General features: G+C 55.5%; 1 protein-coding gene across 5 annotated transcripts in view; it reads right to left on the bottom strand.

The window, feature by feature from the left end:
* Positions 1-25,552, bottom strand: part of MARK2 (microtubule affinity regulating kinase 2) — a 60,956-nt gene that overhangs the window by 5,688 nt on the left and 29,716 nt on the right. For 3 of the 5 annotated variants that reach the window (XM_040971071.1, XM_040971072.1, XM_040971073.1), the window contains exons 2-14: positions 7,800-7,979; positions 7,578-7,631; positions 5,545-5,593; positions 5,182-5,247; positions 5,021-5,091; positions 4,820-4,876; positions 3,709-3,945; positions 3,176-3,295; positions 2,974-3,073; positions 2,785-2,897; positions 1,893-2,025; positions 1,568-1,746; positions 1,028-1,125 (exon numbers count right to left, since the gene is read on the bottom strand). In XM_040971071.1, the coding sequence (XP_040827005.1) occupies positions 1,028-1,125; positions 1,568-1,746; positions 1,893-2,025; positions 2,785-2,897; positions 2,974-3,073; positions 3,176-3,295; positions 3,709-3,945; positions 4,820-4,876; positions 5,021-5,091; positions 5,182-5,247; positions 5,545-5,593; positions 7,578-7,631; positions 7,800-7,979 (1,457 nt within the window). Of the gene's footprint in view, positions 1-164; positions 327-1,027; positions 1,126-1,567; positions 1,747-1,892; positions 2,026-2,784; positions 2,898-2,973; positions 3,074-3,175; positions 3,296-3,708; positions 3,946-4,819; positions 4,877-5,020; positions 5,092-5,181; positions 5,248-5,544; positions 5,594-7,577; positions 7,632-7,799; positions 7,980-25,552 lie in introns of all 5 variants that reach the window. The other 2 variants (XM_040971069.1, XM_040971070.1) reach the window with 1 other exon arrangement.

Genomic DNA, 25,552 nt, shown 5'->3' with positions numbered 1-25,552 from the left:
AAGGGCATTAATGCTCTTTTCTTGTGCCTTCCACTTCCTGGCTGCAGGGCACAAAGCCATTTCCTGTGGCTAAGATGACAGGAGAGCAGGAGCTCCAGAAGGGGAGAGAAGTTGCTGAGGACCGGGCAGGGGAGCAGGTGCCCCAGCTGACCCTGCACACTTGCCTGGGCCGCGGCACCTCACAGTTACTCTCCGTGGGGGGCAGCCCAGAGGCCTTGTTGGGGTGCACGGAGGCCGACATGGATTTCTGATGCTGGCGGGGCCGGGCCGCAGAGACTGTGGCGGAAGCAGAAGCCGTGGAGGCCCGGGACCCTGGCATGGTTAGGCTAGGAGACAAAAGCAGCGGAGAGGCCTGGGTTAGGGGGTGGGCAAGGGCAGAGCGTCAGGATTAGGAAGCAAGGTTGGGGGAGGCCCAGAGCTAGGAGCAGCAAGGAGGTGTGGGTTAGGCCCAGGGAGCAGCAGCAGGCCCTGGCCAGAGCTGGGAGCTGTGCAGCGGCAGGAGGCCAGGGCGAGGCGAGCTGGCAGCACGGATGCCTGCAGTCTGCCTCAGTCTCCTGCGAGTCTAGCTCAAGGTCTACTGAGGGAGCACGATGCTGCCAAGCAGAACCTGCTCAAGAAATGCCCACGGTCAAGTTGGCAGCACTGCTCTCAGGGGTGTGCAGGAGCCACTGCCACGGGTGCACTCCCAGGATGGATCACTTTCAGCTCTGCCCTCAACTGTAGCCCCAAAGACAAAGGTGCTGACCCTGAGCAGGGCAGCTGCTGGGCCCTGGCCTCTGTAAGATGCACAAAGGCCACAAACGTGATCTGTGAGAGGCGCCCTCGGTAAACCATGAGGAGCAGTCAGAGAGGCAGGGGGGAGGAGGTGGCATGGAGCGTGGTGGAAAGACAGTTGGACCCCACAAAGCCAGGACAGGACTCTAGGAGCACGAATGATGCTCTTGGGGGACAGAAGACGGTGTCGACAGACTTGGTCGCTGGAAGAGGAGGCCCCAAGAAGCGGGGCAGGCAGACCCAGGTCGCTCACCTGTCCTTGCCATTCTGGATGGAGGCCTGGCCAAGGCTAGCCCTCTCCAAAAGCGGGGAGTTCCGGCTTCGGTTTGTGCTGGTGGAGAGGACGCTGTTCTGTTGGGGAAGGAAGAGCAGGAGTGTTGTACGGTCAGGTTCACTAAGGGCTCTCCCTCCTCCCTGGCCTTAAGCAGCAGCTCGAGATTAAAGGAATTTTGCTTTTCCTCTTGGGCGTGGGGCCTGGGGCACCGACATCCCACAACAGAATGCCAGCTGTTTCCAATCCAGCTCCCTGCTAGGCATTGTGCCTAGGAAAGCAGTGCAGGATGGTCCAGGAACTGTACCTATGCCCCCCACGTGGGAGACCTGAGGGAACTCAAGGCTTCTGGCCTCACCCTGGCAGCACAAGCCGTTGTGGCCAGTGAGTGAGTGAACCAGCACACGAAAGACCTGTCTCTCCCTCTCTCGGATACACTTCCTTTCAAATAAATAAATCTTTTAAAATAAAAGAGCTGCTTGGGGAGGGGGGCAGGGAAAGAGGGGAGGACAGGCAGCTCACCGTGGAGGGGGTTGGGGTGGTCTTCTTCCTCTCCAGGCCGGGCAGGGGGCTGGCAGGCACCTTGGCTGTGCTGCTGGCCTTGCGCCCCACATCCCGCTCCTCTTCAGGCCGTTTATTCTCTGCATTGTTGCTCTGTGTCTTCTTGGAGTAGGAATTTGAGGTGGGAATGGCAGGACCAGCTGCAGGGCCAGAGGGACGGGTGAGGCTGGGGTCACAGGCGCCAGGGCCCCACACAGTGTCCTTCCACAGCCCTGCAGCTCAGCTGTGACCCTCATAGCCCGTGCTGGGAAGGTGAGGACATCTGCCAGCCCCCCGGGAGACTTACCCTGGTCACTGAAGCGCCGCTGCTTGGGGTTGGCCGAGACGCTGCGCTGTACCTTATGGGAGGGGGAAGGGGCGCTGCTATTGGTCAGATCTGCCGAAGGCCGGGGCTTCAAAGTGATGTTGTCACCTTCCAGCTGCAAGCAGAGAGAATGTGAATGTGAATTCACAGGTATGAACTATGCACTCATGTTCATGTACCACCAGCACACAACCGCCTAGGCGCCCAGGGACATCATTTCCTAGCCCAACCAGCACACACACGCCTCCTCCCCACCAGGGACACATGTTCCCCAGCACAGGTTCCGACTACAGACAGAGCCGATGGCACCGCCCAGAAAGATTAGCATACATGTCAGATGCAGAGATGCCCCCTCCCAAGCCCCAGGGATGTGGGTCCAAACCAAGAGAGAATGGGGAGAGGGTGTGTGGAGGCTCCAAGCACCTGCAGGCACACACAGGTGAGGGACTAAGCCCAAAGGCAGAACGGCCACAAAGCTGTCCAAACTGCAGACAGGCTGCACACATGCGCCACACACACACCCAGCCACAATTCACAGGTCCGGGGTGCTGCAAGTCAGAGAGCTCTGTAACTCAGAGCAGAGCACCTGCGGACGCACTCACAAGAAACCCTGACCGATGAGGCCAAGCTGCCCAGTGAGGGCCGGGCCCACTCTAATCAACTCACCCCCTGGGAGCCAGACCTAGGGCCTCGCTCCAGCAGCTCTCTGCCAGCCCCTTAGAAGGAAGTCAGCCAGAGGCCAGAGGGCTTGGGACACCCAAGCTGGGGTGGAAGGATGGCCAGCAGGGGGCGCACCCACTGGAGAGGCGCTTCTGGCCCCAGGAGCTCGGAGACAGGAAGGAGCCAGCACAGCCAGCAGGCAGGAAGCACAAACCTCGGAGCTCTTGTAGCCCAGCAGCAGGTAGGTGGCCATCACCTCGTTGTACCTCTGGCCCACCAGCGAGTCCTGGATCTCTTCCCGTGTGTAGCCCATGGACACCATCAACTCTGCACAAGGGACACACAGTTACAAATGCTCCTGATGCCCAGGCAGGCATGGCCTCAAGGCCCAGTGCGGCCTCACCTGTCCGCCGGGGGTCCTTGTAGTCAGGCAGGGGCTCCACGTAAGGCTTCAGCTCATCGTCCTCGTGACCCACATTCATCCACCGGTCTTTCATGATTTGCTGGGAGCAAAGGGAAGGCAAAAGGGCAGAGGGAAGACACTCAGCTTGGAGGTTTCCACAGGAAGCCCAGGCCCTCCAGCCAGCCGGCTCCAGACTGCTCACCTCTAAAGTGCCTCTCTTACTGGGGTTAAGAATGAGAAATTTCTTCAGCAGGTTTTCACAGTCCGTGGACATGTAGAATGGAATACGGTATTTCCCCCTCAGTACCCGCTCCCGCAGCTCCTGTGGAAGCATCTAGGGTTAGCACAATCCAATCCTGCGAATGCCCAGGGAAGAGACCAGTTTCCCTGAGGCCCTGGGGCCGGGGACTGGCCATGCAGGTGGCAACAAGGCCTAACAGACAGACGGCTATGGCACAGAGGGAGAGAAGCCGTGCGGCCTCACTGGTCTGGGTCTGCTACCCACAGGACCTGGCCAGGGAAGCCCTATGCAGTATACCCTTTCTCTTTAGGATGTAATTGTGAATTCCAAGGGATAGAAGGCCTGGTTAACTGCTACCATGGCAGAAAACCCTTCTCAAGCTCTGGCTTGGAAAAAAATGCAGACAAGCAAAGGTGAGAGGTCAGGGCAAGACCAGAGGCCTAGAAAGGACATGAGAAGTAGTGAGCATGAGCAAAGCTCGCACTGCACTCCACCTTGAGGTTCTGTCCATCAAAAGGCAGGGATCCGCTGACCAGTGTGTACAGGATGACCCCCAGGCTCCACACGTCCACCTCAGGCCCATCGTATTTCTTGCCCTGGAAGAGTTCTGGGGCAGCGTAAGGCGGACTGCCACAGAAAGTGTCCAGCTTGTTCCCAAAAGTGAATTCGTTGCTAAAGCCAAAGTCTGCAATCTTGATATTCATGTCCGCATCCAAGAGCAGGTTTTCTGCCTGGGAAGTAAGATGGAGACCATCAGGGAAGGTAGGCTCCACGGGGGCTTGGGCAGGCAGCGTTGAGATGTGCAGGGGAATGACAGGCAAGTTCTCCTGAGCCTCCGAATGCTCTCTGCCAGCGGCAGGCAGGGCAGAAGGATGGCACGCAGGCCACTCCTCTCGGGCAGCCATGGCAGGGCCGTCATCTGTGAGCTGTATCAAGTCTAGGTGCCAGGCCAGGCTAACCACCCTCACATGTGCAAGGTCTGAGCAGAGATACACAGATGGTCTGGGATCTCGGTAAGACAGGCAGCATGGATGTGCCTGCCTGCAAAGGCGCTAGGACCCAACTAAGGGACATTTTGGGTCCTTCCCTTGACCAGCCAGGAGGCTGCCTATGGCCTGGCAGCGCACATGCCAGAACAATGAGGCTCCCAGCAGAAGCGTTCTGAGGGCTTCCTGGTCACCTGACAAAGCGAATGGGCAGCAGGCAGCTTAGTTAAGAGGCCAGCTAGGATGCCTGGGTCCCACATCGGAGTGTCAGGTTTAAGTCCTTGCTCTGATTCTGACCCCAGCTTCCTGCTCATGCAGACCCTGGGAGGCAGCAGGTGATGGCTCAAGTACTCGGGTCCCTGTCACCCAAGTAAGATATCTGGATCAAGTTCCAGGCTCCCAGATTTGGATTGGCACAACCATAGCTGGTGACATCATCTGGGGAGTGAACAACCAGTGGATGGGAACTTGCTCTCAAATAATAAATTATGTGCGTTGAGTGTGTATATATAAATAAACCAATGGCAGGCACTGCCTTCAACTCTCTGGGCCTGGTGACGTCAGAGCCAGAGGGAACAGCCCAGCCCGCACCCAAAGGCACAGGAAGGACACGCCTCACCTTTAGGTCTCTGTGAACAATGAACTTCTGATGACAGTACTGCACAGCCGACACTATCTGAAAGGAAGAAGAAGGGTTAGTCTAGGCTGCCCAAGCGGTCACCAGGGGACTGGGAAGGCTGTGACCCTGTAACCAAGCAACCTACAGACCAGAGCCCCTCCCTGGGTGCCCAAGGGCAGGGCTAAACAGAGGTGCACCCACCTGGCGGAATTTGGCTCGAGCCTCTTTCTCTTTCATCCGCCCGTGAGCTACTAGGTAATCAAATACCTCTCCTGGAAGAGACAGGGTGGGCATCTGTCAGAGCCGGGAAGGCTGAGAGACGTGGGCCCCGAGAGGAAGAAGCGGGCAGTCCCCACACCTACCGCCACTGGCATACTCCATGACAAGGTAGAGGGTTTTCTCAGTCTCAATCACTTCAAATAATTTAACTGCAAAAGAAAGGCCAAGTGTTGAGCCAAGGGCACAGCAGGTCTGCACAGGGCGTGCATGGCCCCGATGTGCACAGGGTCCGTTAAGGATGAAAGCCCCCTCATGCTGCCCTCCTCCCCTCCCCCCCGCCGAGGAATAGCTCCTCTCACTCCAGCTGGACCACGTGGTCCAGGAATGAAGCTCCTTTGAGCAGCGCTTCCCCAGAACATCCCTGGCAATTCCAGACTCTGGAAGGAAACCCACATGCCACCAAGTGGAGCCTGACTGGGGGAGAAGAAAATGCAACTGCTTCTCACCTATGTTGGGATGATTCAAAACCTTCATTATTCTTACTTCGCGGAATAGCTGGAAAGTAAGACAGCAGGGGTCAGGCTTGTCCCTCCCAATAGAGCCCTGCTAAGACTCCTATACCAAAACCAAAACCAAAATAGGTCGGAGGGGAGGGCAACAGCAAGGCAGGCAGGAGCGGCACCTGGATGAGCCTGCGGCACCCTGTCAGGCACCCTTGGAAAAAAGTGTGGGCCCATGCAGGAGACCGCTGGCCCCGTCTCGACAGCACCCTGCTCTGGGTGCTCTGGGTGCTGGGTTCGTTTTCCAAGATCACCTGAAGCATGCAAGCTGCCGGGCTGGGGGCTGGGCTTTTCTTTCTCTCCTGGGCCTCTGGGGTGGTGACAGAAGAAGCCACTCCTATATATAGCTGATGCCAATTTTAATCAAATCCACCTCCACACACTCACGCTGTCTTTGTGAAACAAAAATCAGGGGCTCCAAACCATATATTTCCATGAAGAGAGATGACAGAAATGAACTCCCTTCTCTTGGCGGGGGCCAGAGAAACAAAGGTGGGGTTTCTGTAACTTCCAGGCCTCCGCACTTGAACTAAGTAGCAGAGTAGGGGTGATGGGGGGAAGGCACCTGGATCCCTAATTCAGGATACAATGTTGGGAATAAAATGAATCCAGGTTTCCCCTCTTAATGGTGTCCAGGAGCTCTGTGAGCTGGAGGCAAAGGCAGCAACTGGTTTCCCATTGTCAGGAACCGGTTCTGCCTGGGCCCCCTTGTTGGGTCACAGGAGGGACAGGCACGAGGTGCAGCACGGGAACAGGTCCCTTCCTGAGGGTGGCCCTTGGCTTGTAAGCGGTAGTGCCTGGGACAGCTTGGTGTTCCTGGGCTCCCAGGGACCCAGGAGGGACTAACTTCTTCATCTACCCTTGCTGGGGTGAAATCTCACCAGTGATTGCATTGTGCTGTATTTATCTCATGCTCATGTCTCCTGGCCAGCTAGCTGGAGGGACGACTGGCTGGCTGTTCCCAAGACCCAGGGGCCCACTTCATGCCGCTGCATGCTTCCGTAGGGTCAGAGCAAACATGTCCAGTGCAGCACCAGGGAAGCCCTGACGATGACCACAGTGGTTCCCTTAACCCAGGGCACCTGGAGGGGATGCCAAGGCTCACAGAAGCAGAGAATTCACAGCTCTACATCGGCCTCTCTGTTTTCAGGAACAAGTGCCAGCTCTAGCCAGAGCCTCTCCGCATCACCACATGTGCCTGCTGGCCTGCAGCCCTGCCCTCGGACAGAAAGAGGCAACTGGCCATGAGCTGACTAAGCTAGGTCAGCTAAGTCAGGAAGCACCAAGGGAATGGCAGTGCCCTGGTGCCCAGGACACGGAGAGGAGGCAGTTTCCAGCTCAACAAGCCCTGGTCACTGGCAAGCTCTCTCCTTGCTGCAAATCCTTTCCTCCTGGGTCTACAACCTCCCGGGGAGAAGGTCTGTGTTCCCAGTTAGGGACCCCTGCTGGCCAAGGAGGATTCCAGCTCCCCGCTGCTCAGCGGACGACTTTGACCTTTGCAAGTGGGAAGGAAACTGGGAGTTCAGTGTGTCAAGCCCAGGCTGAAATGCAGTTGGCACAGGAGCAGGGCAACCTCTGTCCCACACCACTCTTCTGGATCATTCCAGGTCTCAGTGCAGCTGCATGCATTTCTAGTAATGACCACAAACACACACTTTTGCACAGGGCTAGCCACAGGCCAGGAGACAGTCAGATGCAGGTAGGAGGTGGGTCAGCAGTGCCATGTGGCCGTAAAGGGGCAGAAGGACTTGTAAGAAGTCATGCCTGTGGCCAGGAAGGCCACCCTGGAGGGGTCACCCCAGAGGATCTGACCGAGCCCTCAGGGGAGGAGTCATAGGGAGCAGGTGCCAGGCATGTGCAGCAGCCAGAGATCCTCCACCAGGTTCTAAAAGTAGTTTCAAAATGAGAAGCTCCAAACAGAATGGCGACACCCTTGGCCTGTGGGGAGCTCCGCAGGACAGCAGGTGCTGCGTGCTTACTTTCTGGAGGCTGGAGGAGTTCAGCTGAGTCTTGTCAATGATCTTCACAGCCACCTGAACATGAAAAAAAAAAATCCAAGATGAGCTGCTTGTGCAGGCCAAGCCCAGGAGCCCAACCTACTTCCTCCCCGCCCCCCCTACACGCCTGCTGACACGCATCTCATCACAACCTTCTGGAGTGCAGGCAGGGGCCCGCTGTTGTGCCCCAACACCAGTGCTCACCTCCTTCCCAGTTAGGATGTGCCGGGCCAGCTTCACCTTGGCAAAGTTGCCCTTGCCGATGGTCTTGAGGAGCCGGTAGTTGCCGATGTGGGGCTGCTCGTCAGCAGAGGGGGCCGAGTTGCGGCCCCGCAGCATGTTGGACTTACTGCTGGGCTTGGGATCGAGGTGTCCCAGGGTGGGCTGCAGGGGTAAACAGACACATGCTGACTTGTTGCCCCTCCAAGTCCCTTCAGCTCTCTGCCAGGGGGCTGGGAGCCATGCGAAAGACCAGCCGACCAGCCAGCCAACCTCCTCCAGAAAGTCTGTGGGTGCCAGAGCTTAGGACCAGAGGTGCTCCCTCCCTGGAGCCCCTGACCCCTCCTCACGCTAGCCGAGCAGCTCCTCTGCTGCTGGGGCAACTGGGCCGAGCCTGTGCTACTAATCACCTCATGCGTGGTCACCACTTCTAGGGAGCATGGCAGCCAGCGAGGGCAGTGCCCATAGCCCAAGGAGGGAATGTGAGGGAGCAGAAGTCCCAGCAACCACTGACCATAGGATAAAAAAGGGCACGGGCCAGGCAAACTATACAACTCCACTTCAAAAAGCTTGGGGAAAAGCAGATTAAAAGGGAAGCTTATTTTGCTCCCCCCGAAAAAAAGCAAACCCCAAAATGAAATCTATATGCCTACTGTTTCATAAATGCATCTTCCAAGACCCTTTGGGGAGCCCTTATACATCCACCTGAAAGCCTGGGTACCCCTGAAAGTGCTCAACAAGGTTGTGTGAACCAGCAATTCCACTCCTAGGCATATGCAGAAGCGAAAACGCATCCCAGCAGCCAGCAGCCAGCATCCCCAGCAGCACTGTGCGCAGTGGTCAGAGTGTCACGCCTCGGATGGACATCAGCTGTCCAACAGAGAAACCTGTCCAGTCCGGCAGGAGTGAGGCACCAACGCCGACAGCACACAATGGTCTATGCTGGCCACAGAGGCCACACATGCTGCACGTCCCTCTGACAGGAAATGCCCGGGACTGGCAGTTGCAGACAGAAAGGGGACAGGTAGTCCTCTAGGGAGTAGGAGAGTCAGGAGGACCCAGCAGTGACAACTTATGGGTGGGAGAATGTTCTGAAATTGTATGAAAGATGACTATACAGCTTTGTGAATTTAATAAAAGCCACTCAACTGTACACTTTACCTCTAGTTTGCAAAGAGGACAAATCTACTTCTATGTAGACTCAAAATATGGGACTCTTCCAGCATCTGTAAGTCACCCTTGTGCAGGACCATGCAAACCTTTCCAGCCTCACTCCATGTTTTATTATGCTTATGTCCTGCTGAAGGCAGTGATGCACACCCAGAAAGGCGGGCTGACCACAGCTCGTTGTCCAGTTGCCACACTGGGACAAGTCCATCACCAGAGCCTCGTCCCAGAGCTTCCAAGGCTGCCTTGAAATTTCAGAGGGCTACGTGGAAGGCTGTGGGGAGGTCAGAGTGTGAGTCAACACTTTTCCTTTTGCAGTCTCTGCTGGCTCTAAGCAAAGCCCTCACAAACCACAAAGAATGGCTTGCTAAGGAACTGTCCAGGGTTCCTGGGCAAGAAGCACACTTGCCCAACGAGATGCTTTGCAAACAGCAAGAGAAACCCGCAAGCAGACTGCCCGAGATCCCAGAAGCCCAGTGCTGGGCCGAGCCCCCTGACATCCCTCCTTGGTCTCAAGCTGTCTCTCTTGCACAGCTCCATGGGATCCCCGTACTGCGCTTCTCCATCAGGTCCTGCACCTCACCTAAGCCTGGCTGGTCTCCATCAGCATTTTCTACACAGAGTTTCAAAGACTTGCTTTTGCTCCTACCAAAGGATCTCAAAGTCCCACACTCGATGGACAGAGGGCATGCCTGGGTCCTTCTGGCACTAATTGGCATCACAAGAGCCAGGTGCTGGGCACAATGGGTAAGTTGCTGCCTGTGACATCTGTAACCCACGTGGGAATGGCTGGGTTCAAGTGGCAGCTCTATTGTTTTGAACAACAAGAGGGAAAGATAGAGAAGAATTCTCCATCTACTGGTTCACTTCCCAAACGGCCACAATGAGCAGAACTGGGCCAGGATGAAGCCAGGAGCCGGACTCAAATGGCAGCAGTAGTGACTTACACAAGCATTCCTACAAGGCACATCAGCACTGCAAGTGGTACCTAGCCTTTTCCATCACAAGGTTGGGCACCCTAACCTCACTACTTCTTTTTTAAAAATCATTTATTTTTATTGGAAAGGCAGATTTACAGAGAGGAGACACAGAAAGATCCTCCATCCGCTGGTTTACTCTCCAAGTGGTCACCACATGCTAGAGCTGCCGCCAGGAGCCCGGAGCCTCTTCTAGATCTCCCATGCAGGTGCAAGGTCCCAAGGCTTTAGGCCATCCTCTATTGTTTTCCCAGGCCACAAGCAGGGAGCTGGAAGGGAAGTGGAGCATCTGGGATAGGAACTAGTGCCCATATGGGATCCTGGCACATGCAAGGTGAGGACTTTAGCCATTAGGCTGCCACACCAGGCCCCTAACAGACTTCTGATTTCAGCTTCTTGCTACTACAGACCTTGGGAGGTCAGATGCTCAGGTTGCCTTAGGTTCACCACACAGGAGACCTAGACAGCATTCCTGGCTCCTGGCTCTGATTTGGCCCAGCCCTGGCTGTTGTGGGCACTTTGTCTCTGCCCTTCAAATAAAATCAAAGTAAATCAGAAAGTCTCTAAAAGAGCACCTTGGCCCCACCCAGCAGAAGTTCTGGCTCCATGCTCCGCCTCTCCTCAGCCCCATGCTGCCCAACGGTGCTGCCTTCCTGGCCTGTCCAGGGCACATCCAACAGGCCATTCCTCCTGCCAAAATGCCCCCGAGGGGAGGACAAGACGGGCCAGCTTCCAAAGCAACCTTGAACTTAACTCATCTGAGCTACTTCCTCTCTTTCCTGAGGATACACACAAAAATGGTCGAGTCTGGCTGCTTCTAGGCCCTCAAAGACCACCTGAGAAGTCTGGAACCTTCGCCTCTGTGCCGCTCAATGGGGGAACCTCTTGCGCACCGTGGGCTCTGCCCTGTCCACACCTGGCTGCATGTGCGAGCTGGCCTCCGCACTCGCTCTTCGTCCCAGGCCAACAGGATGAGGACTGAAGATGTCAGAGCTCAAATTCCAACTCTGCCAGTCACTCAACCCACATACACTTCCTTATGGCCAACAACACACTCAAGGGGCAGGGGTTGTTGCTCTGAAGGGGGAAGAGAGGCACCCCAAAGATGATGGTGCTGGGTGTGTCACACATCTCTGTTGGGGGTGGACTCAGGCTTGCCCCACCTCCTAGCTGTGCTTCCTTTATCTATAGGGTGATGATAAGAGATCCACTACTTCCCTCAGGCAGAGAGAGGATGTACCCCAACACTCAACAAGAACAGTCATCATGTCCCTAGACACCCATGTTCTCAGAACCAGGGCTCTGCTGAGTCAGGTGCCGTCCCCCAGAGCACGAGTGTCAGAGGGTCTCTTCCTAGGCCAAGGGCCAGGGCTATTGGCCACTGTCCTGCAGACTCAGCTCTGAGCTCACAGGAGGGAGGGATGGAGGGGCCAGGAACTGTGAGAGGCTGGCCCCAAGCTGAGGGTCCAGCACAGTGAGAGCAAGGAGGTGCTGTCTGCTAGGGCTGCGGGCAGGAGCACCGGCAACCACTCTTTGACCCCTGCCCCCAAGTCCCTTCTTGGGACTGAATAGCCCAATACTGGGATCTCTTAGCTCCTACCTAGTTCTCCGACCCCCACTTGCTTCTCCTGTGGTATAAACATTTCCACAGCTGGGTGCTGAGGACAGGCCATCAACTCAGAGAAAGGGCAGAGAGAGGACAAAGTCCCAGGAGCCAGGGCTTCCTGGGCAAGGACCCCAAGAGGTACTTCCTCACCTGGCTACTTTATGAAGGAGGAAGAGCAGCCTCAGGCCCTGTAGGGGAGGCGCTTGTGGAGGGAGCGTCCCTGCTGAGGTCATGACTGGGCCCATCCAGGAAGGCCGGCTAAGCCAGAGCAGGTCCCTGAATCAATGGAACAGCATCTGGCTACTGCACGCTTAACCCCCGCCCCCCACCAGCCCAGGCTGCCTGTTCTCCCACTGGCAAAGCCCAGGTGGGCCCCCAAGGCTGTGTGTGGTCTTTGGAAAGCAGCCCCCTGGTTCCCAGCAGCCTTCAGAAGGAGCAAGGAATCCCCCCTTGGGTGGTATCGACAACCAACATCATCCAAGCAGGACACTGAGCAGGGTCCATGCAGTGCCAGAGTCTGCAATGGAGAGGAGAGATGGCGGGACGCGGAGGGCATGCTTGCAGATCCGCTGCGTCTGCTAGGGCCCTTCAGCCTGGGATCTCAGAACTTGGCCTAGGCATGTTGCCAGGCCCATCCGGAAGACAGCCTCCACCCTGAGGCCTGCGCTGACTCAGGTAGGCAGGGCCCCCTGCCCTAATGCTGGTGGTGCCTACCAGTGGCCCCCAGGGAAGCTGTGCTCTGTGGCTGGCCATGGGGGCTGGTCCCACGTGTTCTGAGGCTTCCCCCATAGTGGAAAGAGGTCACACAGGAAGGGGTGCAGGCAGGTACTCTCCTGCCACAGGCAGAGTGAGCCAGGGCACTGTGGCGCCAGCGGGGGTGGGGTAGGGTGCTCCTTGGGCACTGGCACCGGGCAGGGGGCCCAGATCCCAGCCTCACTTTCCCTGCAGCGTCTGAGCACCCTTCACTGTAACCGCCCAGGCCTCTGCCTCTGTCCCTGGCTGGCCGGGCCCGCAGGCTGACCCACTGCCCGTCCCTTTTCCTTTCCTACTTTCTCTGTTCCTTCAACATCTGGACCCTTCCTCTGGATTTCACAGCCTAGAGCCAGGGTCTGGCTCTCTCTGGTGCTTCTTGAAAGATCCTGTGACTTGGTGGGGGCGGGGGGAGCACAGGGGCAACCCAGAGTCCAGAAGGGGAAAACATACCCGGTTGGAGACAGGGACCAGGCCTGCCAACGACTTCCATTCGGCGGGGCCCACGGCAGAACCTGTCAGGCAGCAAGGGCAAAGTACAGGGGCCGGGACAAGCCAGGCCCAGGGCGGGGGCCGGCTCAGCCAGCCACCCTTCCTCAGCAGCAGTGGGCGACACCTTCCACCTCCTCAGTGAAAAGCAGTGAAGCCGCCGCTGCCGGCGGGCTGAGCGGTTTCTGCCTGGGAACCTGGACGGTGTCGCAATCGAAACCGCCACCAGCAGAGAGAGGCTAGGTTTGGCCAGGAGAAGAACGGGACGAAGCCCTAGCCCTGCAGCTCGTCAGGGCCCGGCCCTGGGGGTCAGGAAGGGCCCGCAGCTTCAGGACACCACCCCAGGCACCAGGAGCAAGGTAGGAGGAGAGGGGCAGGAGGGGACTGGGCGGAAGGGAGACAGAAAGGGGCGGGCTGACGGCCACTTCCTCCTCCCCTCCCCCAGGCCTCACTCCCCGGAAGTGGGCTGCCCCACCCTCCCCAAGGTGCTCTGCTGGGTAACAGCTGGCAAGAGGATGAGGAGGAGCTGCACTCCGGCCAGGCCTATCATAAATTCCTTATCTCTCGCAGCAGGTGAACCCAGGTAGGGGCAGATCACTTTTTAACAAGACCTCAGACTGGGCTGGGAGGAACCCTGTGACTCCAGCATTCCGACCCAGAGTGGCAGCCCTGCTGACAACCAGCAACCCAGGCCCTGAGCAAGCAAGGTGGCAGGCCTCGGCAGCCACCACGGCCCACAGTGGCAGATGACTTCTTATTTCCTGGAAAACCAGTGCTCATCCTTAGCAATCGCACATATCACTTGGACACAGCGCGTTCTCCTCAAGGCTTCAGGGCCTTGGTGACTCCCAGAAGCCCTTCAGGGACCTATGGCTCTAGACTAAGAGCCTTTCTCATTGTCAGATAATGAGGTGTTTAATCCAAATGCCAGGGAACAGTTCACATGTTCCCCAAAGTTCCTTGCTGCCCTTTACTGGGAGTCTGGCCCCAGGCTTCTGCTCAATCCCAAATTTCCAGTCACCATACCATGCCACTGCTTCTTCACGGATGCCCAACGTGCCCCACAAAAGCCCCTGCTGCCCAGGCACGAATGTCCATCTCCTGTGACCAGAGGCCTTGCCTCCAGTCCAGGGACTTGCACCTGTGTCCTGGCCTCAGCACGCTGTTGGTGTATGCATAGTTCTGCTTGGGTCAGAGCCTTCCTAATGGAGCAACTTTGTAAGCAACCCTTTTTGGAAAGGCAAGGTCTCTTGGAGACCATGCCAGCCTGCCCCTGGGTGCCCTGCCCACAGAGCCAGTGTTCCCATCGTGACCACAGGTCCATGCTTACATGCACACACACCTACTGGGTCTGTGGCCTCCCCACTTCCTAGGGCACAGAGCTGGGGTCTGCTTGCGCCAGCTGCCCCTCACTGAGAACAGAGAAGGAGGCTGGAGCAGGTTGGCACAGCCCCAGAGCTTAGCCATGCCACTGGACGGTCTCCTCAGGCCTCCTGGTGGCACTCAATAGGGGGTGTCCGCTGGCCAGCTAAGGAGAGATGGACTGGGACTCAGGCAAAAAGTCATGTGGCTGTGGCAAATCCCTAGTTTTTGTTTTTACAATTATTTATTTATTTTACAGAGAGACCTGGGGAGAACTAGTACAATGATTCATGCCATGCAGAATGTCCACAATGGCCATGGCTGGGCTGAGGATAGAGCCAGGCGCCTGGAGTTCCATCCAGGCTTCCTACCTAAGTGGCAGGGACCCAATGACTGGAGCCAGAGGTGGGTACAGGATCCAGCATCTTCATGGCCAGGCTGAATGGTCCTTGGCTTTTCCAGCCCTTGCTGCCTCCAGGGACCACCCTGACATCCTCTGATGCTGGGTAAGTGCCCCCAGCCAGAGGTGCATCCTAGACAGGGAAGCATGTGGCAGCAGAGAGACTGGACGCCCTTGCTCTAAACATCGACTGCAGGGGAATATCCAGTGCCCTTGATATGCCTGGCAGAGGGGAGGTAGCAGTTGCCCCCCTTTTCCAGTCAGAGGTTCCTCCCTGACAGGAGACACCAGAAAAGTCTGCATCACAAGCCCTCACTGTCTTTTAGCCATCCAAGCAATAACTCATACACTGAGCCAGGGAGCCCATCACTGCAGCCTGGGCTTGGGGCGCCTGTGTGCCTCCAAGTCACAGCAAACGCCAGAGGCGGCCAGGCAGCCCCGCAGACCTCAACTGACCTGCAGCGAGCGCCAGCTTACTCTGTGTCCCGCCTGTAAGCTGCTCTGCTGCACACTCCTCCAAGCATCTGTCATTGAACTGCTGCTTGCGGTGCAGGGCTTCTCCTGAGACACAGTGGGTTCCAGGGCGCCACAGGGCTCCAAGGCTTCTGGGGACTGCTCTGCCCTCAAGGGCCTGCTCACGGGCTATGGCTTCTCTGCCAAACCTCAGCCACTGTTGCCCTAGCAGACAGCTGTGGAGTCACAGCCAAGCATGCAGACCAGCAAGGTGTGTGTGCCCTGCCTCCTAAACATTCTGGCAGAAAACCACACTGAAGTCTCCTTGCAGTTCTCACCGATGGGACCATGGGGCAGGGCAGTGGAGTGTCTGAACCTGGGTGCGAGTCAGGAGCACTACGAACAATTTCTCAAAGTTTGCTCATGTGGAAAACAAGGACACTTCATAGGACCCATTTCATAGGACTAGAGGGAAGATTGAGCAAGAAGATGCTCAATGCTCAGTGCTGGGAACAGTGCCTGGGGCTCCTCTCGTTGCCCTGCCCTATGGCAGGGCCTTGTTTCCGCTCTCTTCCGCCTGGGAGAGCCTGAGCGCTGCACTATAGGCCAGCAGAGTCGCCGGACAAGGCCAAGTCAGACTCTGGCCCTGGCTGGGCTGGAGGGCAGAGGACCCTCTCTCTAGAGGAGGGGGCAAAGGAGAGGGTGCCCATGCCATGCCCTCCTTGCAGCCTAAGGGGTGAAGGTGGTCCTGCAAGGCCCATCACTCATTAGTCCCTTAACTCTTTCTTTCCTGCAAAGACCCAAGCAGCAGCTGACATACCACACGGTGCCAAGGGCTGGGGGAGGCTCACCCTGCCTCGGCTCCTCCTGTACCAGTGCGTTACTGTAACCATGGAGACCACAACTTCCTCCATCTCGCCCAAGCTAGCCTGCCGGCAGCCCTAACCTACAAAAAGTGGACAGAAACAACCTGCAGCAGAGGCCTGGCTGGCTCACTGTACAGGGGACCACAGCAGGCGGCCGCCGACTGGGCTGCCTCCTAATTAAAGCCTGCAGCCTTTGTCCAGTAGAGCACATTTGTTGGACTCTGGGCTTCTGCACCCAAGACACAGCTGTCCACAGGAACGCTGTCCATGGCAAGGCACGAAGGGCACCTGATGTGGGAGCAGGCAAAGTAGCGCAGAGAGCTCCCCAGATACACACATTCAAAGGTCAGCACTGTGATGCCATTCCACATGGACACTAGTTCTAGTCTCAGCTGCTCCACTTTTTAAAATGAATGCTTGAAAACATTCATTTATATTGGAAAGGAAAATTTACAGAGAGGAGGGACAGAGAGATCCTCTATCCACCGGCTCATTCCTCAAATGACTGCGAACAGCGGAAGCTCAACTGATCCAAAGTCAGAAGCCAGGAGCCTCCTTCAGGTCTCCTATGTGGGTGCAGAGGCCTAAGGCTTTAAGCCATCCTCCACTGCTTTCCCAGGCTACAAGCAGAGCGCTGGATCAAAAGTGGAGCAGCTGAGACACAAAGTGGAACCCATGTGGAATGTTAGCACTTGCAGACAGAGGACCAGCCCGCAGAGCCACCACACTAGACCCAATTTTTTTAAAAAAAGATTTATTTTTATTGGGGTTGTGGCTATCTGGTGAGTAAACTAGTGTATGGAAGATTTCTCTCCCTCTGTAACTCTTTTAAAATCAATCAAAAAAAAAAAAAAAAGGAAAAAGAAACGGGCCTGGCACAGTAGGCTAGCAGCTAAAGTCCTCGTCTTGAATGTGCCAGGATATCATACAGACGCCTGTTCTAACCCCAGCAGTCCCACTTCCCATCCAGCTCCCTGCTTGTGCCCTGGGAAAGCAGTCGAGGACGGCACAAAGCCTTGGAACCCTGCACCTGTGTAGGAGACCTGGAGGAAGCTCCTGGCTCCTGGCTTCAGGTCAGCTTAGCTCTGACTATTGCGACCATCTGGGGAGTGAATCAATGGACAGAAGGTCTTCCTCTTTTTTTTTTTTTAAGATTTATTTATTTTTATTACAAAGTCAGATATACAGAGAGGAGGAGAGACAGAGAAGAAAATCTTCCGTCCGATGATTCATGCTCAAGTGACCGCAACAGCCAGTGCTGTGCCAATCCGAAGCCAGGAGCCAGGAACTTCTTCCAGGTCTCCCACATGTGTGCAGGGTCCCAAGGCTTTGGGCTGCCCCTGACTGCTTTCCCAGGCTTGGAAAGATAAGATTAAAAGCTTGCCAGGAGAACACTCCCATCTTTGAGAAGCCCTTGAAGTTGGTCATGCTCCATCTCTCCTGTCAGACCGCACTAGGAAGACAAGCGACATTGGCCTGTCGTCTGTGTGGCTCACAACAACGTCTAGCACAGTATTCAATCAGGTACAGAAGAAACGGGGCCAGTGTTGTGGCTCGGCGAGGAAAGCTGCAGCCTAGACAGCAGTTTGTATCCCGGCTGCTCCATTTCCGATCCAGCACCCTGCTAATGGCCTGGGCCCCAACCCCATGTGGAAGCCCCAAGATGAAGCTCCTGGCTTGACCCAACTCAGTGCAGGCCACTGCTGCCAACTGGGGAGTGAATCAATGGATAGACATTCAAATGAATGACATTTAAAAAGCACTGCAGGGGGCCTGGCATGGCCTAGCACCTAAAGTCCTCACCTTGAACGCGCCAGGATGCCATGTGGGCGCCGGTTCTAATCCCAGCAGCTCCACTTCCCATCCAGCTCCCTGCTTGTGGCTGGGAAAGCAGTTGAGGACGGCCCAAAGCCTTGGGACCCTGTACCTGTGTGGGATACCCGGAAGAGGTTCCTGGATCCTGGCTTCAGATCAGCACAGCATCAGCCATTGCACTCACTTGGAGAGTGAATCATCGGAAGGAAGATCTTCTCTGTCTCTCCTCCTCTCTGTATATCTGACTTTCCAATAAATAAATAAATCTTTAAAAAAAAAAAGCACTGAAGGAATAAATGTGCACAAGAACCAAGAGCTGCCCGGAGGCACCTCCACCATGATCTCTGCAGATGGGATTCGCGCAGGTGGGCGGGCTGCTGGCTGGGGGTGGAGCCGAGCGGCCACCAGGGGGAAGCAGAGATGGACTCGGAGGCAGGCCCATCCTAGTGGGGACCCTTCCCTTAGACTCTCCAACTCCAGGGCGCTCTGCCATCCTCCACTTTGCTATTAACACTCCTGGGGCAGTAGGGATTACTCTAAGAGTCACTGACTGGGGAAATGACGGAGCCCTGTCTGAGGGCAGAGGCCACTCCTGCTCACTGTGCCACACTGAGAACTCCGGCCTGGACCACTGTGCCCACCCTAAGGCCTAAGGATGCCAGCAACAGTCACCCGTGCCTGCTGTCTGCCTGCACTGATTGGGACTCCCACCCTGCCCCCCTTCCCAAACTGGCTCCTGTTATAGAAAGCAAAGGAATGGGGAAAAAAAATGGCAGCTGGGAGCTCTCGGCTGACTCATCCAGCATAATCATCTTCTCCCAGAATCTCCCATCTCTCCTGGGGCTTTTGCCAGCACAAAGTAAAAAAGCAGCACGCGATCTCAAAAAATATATATATAAAATATATATATATATATATACACACACACCAGCATTTATGCAACAGCTCTCTACCTGGGCACAGTTAACCCTTGGTTCCTGCTCCTTCCACCACAGGTTCCCTACAATGCCTTGGCACTGAGGGGAACCAGCTCTGGCTGGCAGACAGGCCTTGTGGGGCCTCTCCTGCTCCAGCTCTGCTGCTGCCAGGTGCTGAAGAAGGCCTGCGCCTCTTCCCAGTGCACCCTCATGAGTGGAAAAAGTACTGCCTTTCTACTCCTCCAGTTTCAAAGAGGGAGCCGAAGGAGGAGGAGGAGGAAATGTCAGGGAAACTCACTGGGACAAAGTTTGCTGTCCCAGAAGTCAGCCTGGCCAGAGGTCAGCATGAGCAAGGAGGAGGAAAGGCCATGGTAACCACCCAAGGTCTCACAACATACCCCGGCACACCAGGACCCAGTGTGACCCAATAGGTAGGACGTTGTTAGGTACCCACTCCAATCAGAGGGCCTGGCCGGGGTTAAACATGAAACTTGGCTCCTGACTCCAGCTTCCAGCTGCAGCAGCTGCTGAGGGGGCAGGGGGGGAGCACTGCAGGCAGCAGGGGAGTGAACCTGCAAACAGAATCTCTACCTCTCTCAGCCTCTCATATAAACACAAATAAACCCAGCAGGCTGCTTCTGCTGACAAGCACAACGCCACCTCTCCACTCAGCGGAGGGTCCCCGGGCACGGGAAGGTGACAGCTGTCTCAGGCACTGTTGGATTAAGGGCCGAGTTGGCGGAGGCTGGGAGCCCAGACACTGTGTCTCTAGAGCAGTCACAAGGACCAGTGCCAATTCTCAGCAACCTCTCTGGACAGAAGGAGGTGGTGTTCCTTCTGTCTTTGTCACCTGGTGTCACTTACTCACGGTGACACGCTCTGAGGAGCGTATTGTCAGGCAAGTATGTCACGTGAGCATCTCAGTGTGGACTCATGGACCCTCCCAGCGGTCACACGGATGACTGTCCCGAGTGTTTCCAGCCCATCACTGATGGAGACAGCATAACATGGCACGGGACTCAGCCACAGCAAAGGATGGTGGCAGGCCCACAGGCGAGAGAGCCCTGCCACTCCCATCAGCACTACAAATCCCAGGCAGCATGTTCACAACGGAATCCTCCACCTACCAAAAGGTCCATTCTCAAAAGGAACTAGCATTACTATTATTATTTTTAATATAGAAATACAATACATTATAAGGGTGTGTCTTCAGGCTAGCTGAAGAGGAACCACCACTGTGTCTGAGCAGAGTTTGACTGCAGCCCTGGACAGGAGAGGACCAGGCCTGTGTTGCAGGTTTGCTCTGTGGGTGCCAAGGGCTGCACACCCGGAAGCTGCCTCACCCTGAAGGTCAGAAACAGGGCTTAAAGGGCGGAGGGTGGCTGTGTGTGGTGCACCAGCATTACGCTGCCTGCATCAGAGTGCTGGGCATTGAGCCCCATCTCTACTTTTGCTGCAGCTTCCTGCCAATGCACACCCTAAAAGGAAGGAGATGATGTTTCAAGAATTTGGATCCCTGCTACCCACATGTGAGACTTTTATGGAGTTACCAGCTCTCGGCACCCACAGCGCCCACCCTCAGCTGTGGTGTCTATTTCAGGAGTGAACCAAAGATGGAAGATCACCACTTCACTTTTCTCTGCAGCCTTTTTTTTAAATATATAAGTAATTTTTAAAAAATCAATAAGAAAAAAAAAGCCCTTGGAGCTTGAGGCTAGGGTAGTAGCCGGGGTGTCGGGAGAGAACCCACTCAAGGGGACCAGCTGGGGAGGGAAGAAGGCAGGGTATGCCTCACTGCTAGGGCAACAGAGGGAGGCGGTAGACTGCGATGGCTCCTGAGCTCCCAACACTGGCTGGGCTTCAGGACTGGGGTATTCTGTCTGTATAGCAGGGCCTGGGCTGGGCTGCCCGCCTGGCCAGTGTGCCAGACAGCAGCAAGGCCAGGCTCCCCAGAGGGCCAGCACAGGTCAGTGCCGGCACTGAGTGCCTTTCGCAGCCAAAGCCCGAGGCTGACTGGCTGCGGGCAGTGGCAGCTTTGCTACTGTTTGTATATTCTCCAACCGAGGCAGAGGCAGGACAGCAGTCCAGATGATAACCATCTCCCACTACAAGTGCCTCTTCAAAAAAATAACACTCGTTTTATTTTATCTGAAAGAGAGAAGGGAGCCCAGCAGGATGGTTCGATGGCTAAATCCTCACCTTGCAACCACCCAAATCCCATATGGGTGCTGTTTTGCATCCAGGCTGCTCTACTTCCTTTCCAGCTCCCTTGTGACTTGGGAAAGCAGTGAAAGATGGTTCAAAGTCATCCCGTTATTCACCCAGCCCATAAGCAGAGGGTTGGACTGGAAATGGAGCAGCCAGGATTCAAACCAGTGCCCATATGGGATGCCAGTGAACAGCAGATTAGCTTGCTATGTCACTGCATCATTCCTGCCCTTAAAAAAAAAAAAAATCCGGGCCCGGCGCGGTGGCGCAAGTGGTTAAAAGGTCCTCGCCTTGCACGCACGGGATCCCATATGGGCGCCGGTTCTAATCCCAGCAGCCCCGCTTCCCTTCCAGCTCCCTGCCTGTGGCCTGGGAAAGCAGTCAAGGACGGCCCAAAACTTTGGGACCCTGCACCCACGTGGGAGACCCGGAAGAGGCTCCTGGCTTCAGATCGGCATAGTATCGGCCCGTTGTGCTCACTTGGGGAGTGAATCATCGGATGGAAGATCTTCCTCTCTGTCTCTCCTCTCTGTATATCCGCCTTTCCAATAAAAAAAAAAAAAATCCAGCCTCCAGCTAACACATCTGGAAAAGCAAAAGACGATGATCTAAGTACCTGGGCCTCTGTCACCCACATGGAGAAACGGATGGAGCTCTTGGCTCCTGGCTTCAGCCTAGACAGCTCTGGTTATGGTACCTACCACTAGCCAGTGAATGGAAATTTTCTCTGTCTCTCTCATTCTGCCACTTGACCTTTCCAATGAATAAATCCCACTTTTTTTTTTTAAAAGGCTCTTTGTACAGTGAATTCATCTTGCACAGTCCAGGGAAGAGTCGACTAAACTTGCTGCCCAGAGAGGGTGGCAGGGAGACCTGGGAGCAGCGTGCTCTGCAGGCCAGAGGCTGCTCGAAGCCCTCTAAAGTGCGCCACTCAGCTGGCAGAGCTGCGGAGGAAAGGCCCGTTCTCAAGCAGTATCAGATGCACTCTTATGGCAACCTCACAGAAGAGAAGGGCAAGGAACCCTTCTCTGAATTCACTCGGTGATGCCACAGGTGGACATCTACAAGAGGAATCCAACTCCCAGACCCAATAATCCTGAAGGGGAGCATAACGAAAGAGAGCGAGGGAGCAGAAAAAGAGCAAGTGACTTCTCTCCCCTAGTTCCCTGCCTAGCGCCAAGCCAGGGCTGGGCCAGGCTGAGCCGTCCAGGTCTCGCATGTGGGCGGCAGAAACCCAAAGCACGTGGCTATCACCTGCTGTTTCCCAGGCACAGTAACCAGAAGCCAGTCTGGAAGTACCAACCAGATGAAACTTGAACCAGCATTCTGATAAGGGATGTGGGCATCCCAGATGGCACTGTGGCCTCCTGTGCCACAAGGTCCACCCTGGGCTGCTTCAGTTGGTCACAGTCTGGACGGAACAAATAAGGACTCGGGGGGGGGGGGACCAAAACAACTCCACACAGGACACCGCCAGTGAGAACTGGGCTAAGTGGCAGCAGCATTGCTACTAGGCCAGTGCTGTACCTGGTCTGTGCTAACAGCAGCGTCAAGAGCCACACAGCAATGAGGGCATCCACCACATCGTGACAGCACAGGTGAACAGTGTCTGGGACAGGCCACCATGCACACGCCAGCACTCCAGAGGAGTCACTGGGTTCAAGTCCTGGTCCTGCTCTCACTTCTGGTTTCCACTAACGCTCACTCTGGGAGGCAGCAGATGATGACGCAGACGCCTGGGTTCCTGCAACTCATGGAGGAGACCAGCACTGACTTCCGGCTCCTGGGAAATGAGCCAGCCATGGAGAGATAACAATAAAAACATCTGATAACTCAACAGCAAAATAAAACAAATTTAAAATGTCTGATGTAAAGCAAACATAACAAGTTCTCCTCACTGTAATTCCACCAGCTTAAACATCTCCACTCAGTGCTCACCAAAACTGCTCTGCACCTTTCCACACTGGCCTGAAGCTGTGTAGTTCAAGGCCAAGTTCTGGTCAGCCACTTACATTGCTTGGACTTGGACTAGCTTTCTTACAGAGTCAGAAAAAGCTCCAGCAGCTCAACTGCTCATCTTTTCCATAAAAGGTCACTCCCTCTCCCTTAATAAAAAGCACTTTAAACATACACATCCTACCCAGGAAAACCTGAGGACCCCACAGTCTCCTGAGGTGTGAAACACTACAAGACCCTCTAGACTTACAGATCAGGAAGCTTCGCAGACGACTCGGCATGATGACAAGTATGGGCTAGTACTTCTCTCCTTTCCACACTCACACACGTTCTCACACTCACTAAAGCTGTATGTGTGGTGTGATGGAGGCCATGAAGTCATTGCTGCAATGGCCTTCCTGCTCCCGAGCGTCTCCGCTGCCTGTCCCAGGGGACTCGGCCAACTCTTCCACCAGCTGTCCCTCCCACAGCACTCCTGGATCACTGCTCAGGAAGATGGGTCTTTGTATCCCAGGAACTGACATGTGTCTGTCTCCAGGGCAGTTTTCTGAAGTAGTTGCATGTCATGGGTCTCAGACAAAGGATCTGAGATATGGGGCAAAGTTCAATGAGATGCCAGAACCAGGAATCCAACAGGAATATGGGCAAGAAAGAACAGAAATGAACCACTGCCTCCTACAGCAAAAAGCCCTACCCACAGGGCCTCATATCCAACCCCTAAGTTCCCTTGCTTTGGCTGACAGAAGCTGCCTCCCAGGGCCTCCCTTCTTCCACCCTGACAGCTCCACCGTGTCAAGTGACTAAGGCATCTAACACTGGTGCTGGCTGCCCCACGAAGAGATAGCCAGGGTCATGTGAGCCGGGCCAACATGTTCTGTTGCACTTGTTTATAGGCAAGAGGATTAAACAACTTGTCAGGGGAAAAGGGGCAGACCCTGCACACAGGCAAGCCAGCAGAGGCCTCCCGCCAAGAAATCCTTTGCTCAAATATAAAGCAGAAAGCGCTCACTAAATGCCAAATCAGCTAACTATGCCAAACACCACTACCATCAAGTGACTCTGAAGCACTGCTCAATTTTTCCAAAGTTCTTCGAATAGAGTTTCTTTTTTTTTTTTTTTTTTGGCAGGGGGAAGGGTAGAGGAGAGAGTGGGAGACTAGGAGGATGAGCAACAAAGGGCCCCTGCAGAACCCATATTAAATACCCAAACAAAGGCACTTCTGGCCTACCAAGAAATGTGTGTACAGCACATCTGACAAAGCCTCCAGGTCTTAGACTCTTCAACTCCCAGTGGGAGGGCAAACCAGCACAATCAGAATTTGCTGTGGCCACTTCCTGCTTGGTCAATGTCAGACTGGGAAAGAAACATCCCCATGAGGTACAGCAGCTCCGGGGGCCAGCACAGGGTCACCCTCCAGTCAGCAAGCGAGTGTGGCCACAGAGGCCACTGGTCACAGACCCAGGAAACAACAGGGCCAGGCAGGCGCCCTGCACTTCTACCCTCAGGCATTCTGCGCTGCCCAAGCTACAGGGTTGGGCTGGGGCTGGCTCCCCTACCCTGGGCAATCAAACCCTTTCTCTCCTGCTCTTCTGCAAAGCCATCTGTCCCGGCCCCCAAATAACTAATCCTTCCCTTGTAGCAAGTGTAGCGGTTACCTGCTGGGAGGCACCTTGCTGAGGGGAGAGAAGCCACCTGAAGCCTACAGTGGAAGCCCTTGTCCAGTGGCACAAACGCCGCACTTCCTCCCTGTCCCCTTCCCAGCTGCAAGGCAGCCATCACCCTGCTGAGGCCAGGGAGGAAGGTAGTGAGGACAGCGGAACAAATCCCAGGCTCCAGGAGGAAAAGAGATCAACCTCCCACCCACGCTCAGCTTCTGAAGAGCAGGAGTGTTTAAAAGCACTTTCCATTTCCCGATGCACTGACAACCAGGGAGGCCTTGGGCAGACCTGGCAGCCCCGTGCCCAGGTCACTGTCTGCCTCAGGGTCATTGGTCTCCACGAACATTGGAAGACAGTGTGTCTGTGATGGGCAGTAATCCGCTCTGAGCTAATCACTCCAGCTTGCTTGACAATGACGGGTGGCAAGAAGAGGAGAAAGAGGAAGAGAGATTAGGATTTTGTACTTTCAAGTCACGCCCCAAAAGTCAGGAAGAGAAGCAGCTGAGCGCCCACGGGGTGACAGGAGTTCAGGTCTGGGTTCTGCAGAGCAGGCTGCGTCAGGAGAACCGCAAGAATGTGCACCTCAAACAAACTGGCAAGAGGGGAACCAGCTAGGCCAGGAACGTGAAACAGTGCTCCGGTGAGAACAGAGCAGAGCTGGAGGTGGGCAGTTGATGGTCTCTGGGAAGAGGCAGGAGGTGAGAGAATAGACTGGATTAACATGGCAACAAAAGTCATATGCTGGCAAGAGAGGTGACAGCTGAGGTGGGCAGCGGAGACGGCCGTCATGGAGCCTTTTCCAGTTAGTCCCATCCTAGTTCTGGGTCAAGCATCCCAAGCACACACCTGTTTCATGCTGCTCCAAGCACCTGTGCCCTGGCATGTACAGTGACAGGTGCACAAGGGCGCTCACTAGCTGTGTGATGCAACCTTGCCTGGCCATGGGCACACAGGAGCCCCAAAAGTTGACAGTCCCTCCCCCAGTAGACCTGAGCTCCTCCCTTCCCTGCACCCAGCCCAAGGCAGCCACAGAGAGGTGCTGTTTAGCGACAAAATCAGGTGTCAGGAATGGCAGCAGGGAGGGTCACTTCCTCCTTCTCCACCCTGCACAGGA

Source organism: Ochotona curzoniae, unplaced genomic scaffold, assembly GCF_017591425.1.
Source record: "Ochotona curzoniae isolate NIBS_2020 unplaced genomic scaffold, NIBS_Ocur_1.0 scaffold_4937, whole genome shotgun sequence".
In the NCBI taxonomy this organism is placed as follows: domain Eukaryota; kingdom Metazoa; phylum Chordata; class Mammalia; order Lagomorpha; family Ochotonidae; genus Ochotona; species Ochotona curzoniae.
Note: the sequence above shows the minus strand (reverse complement) of the source record. Positions and strands in the feature narration are given on the sequence as shown.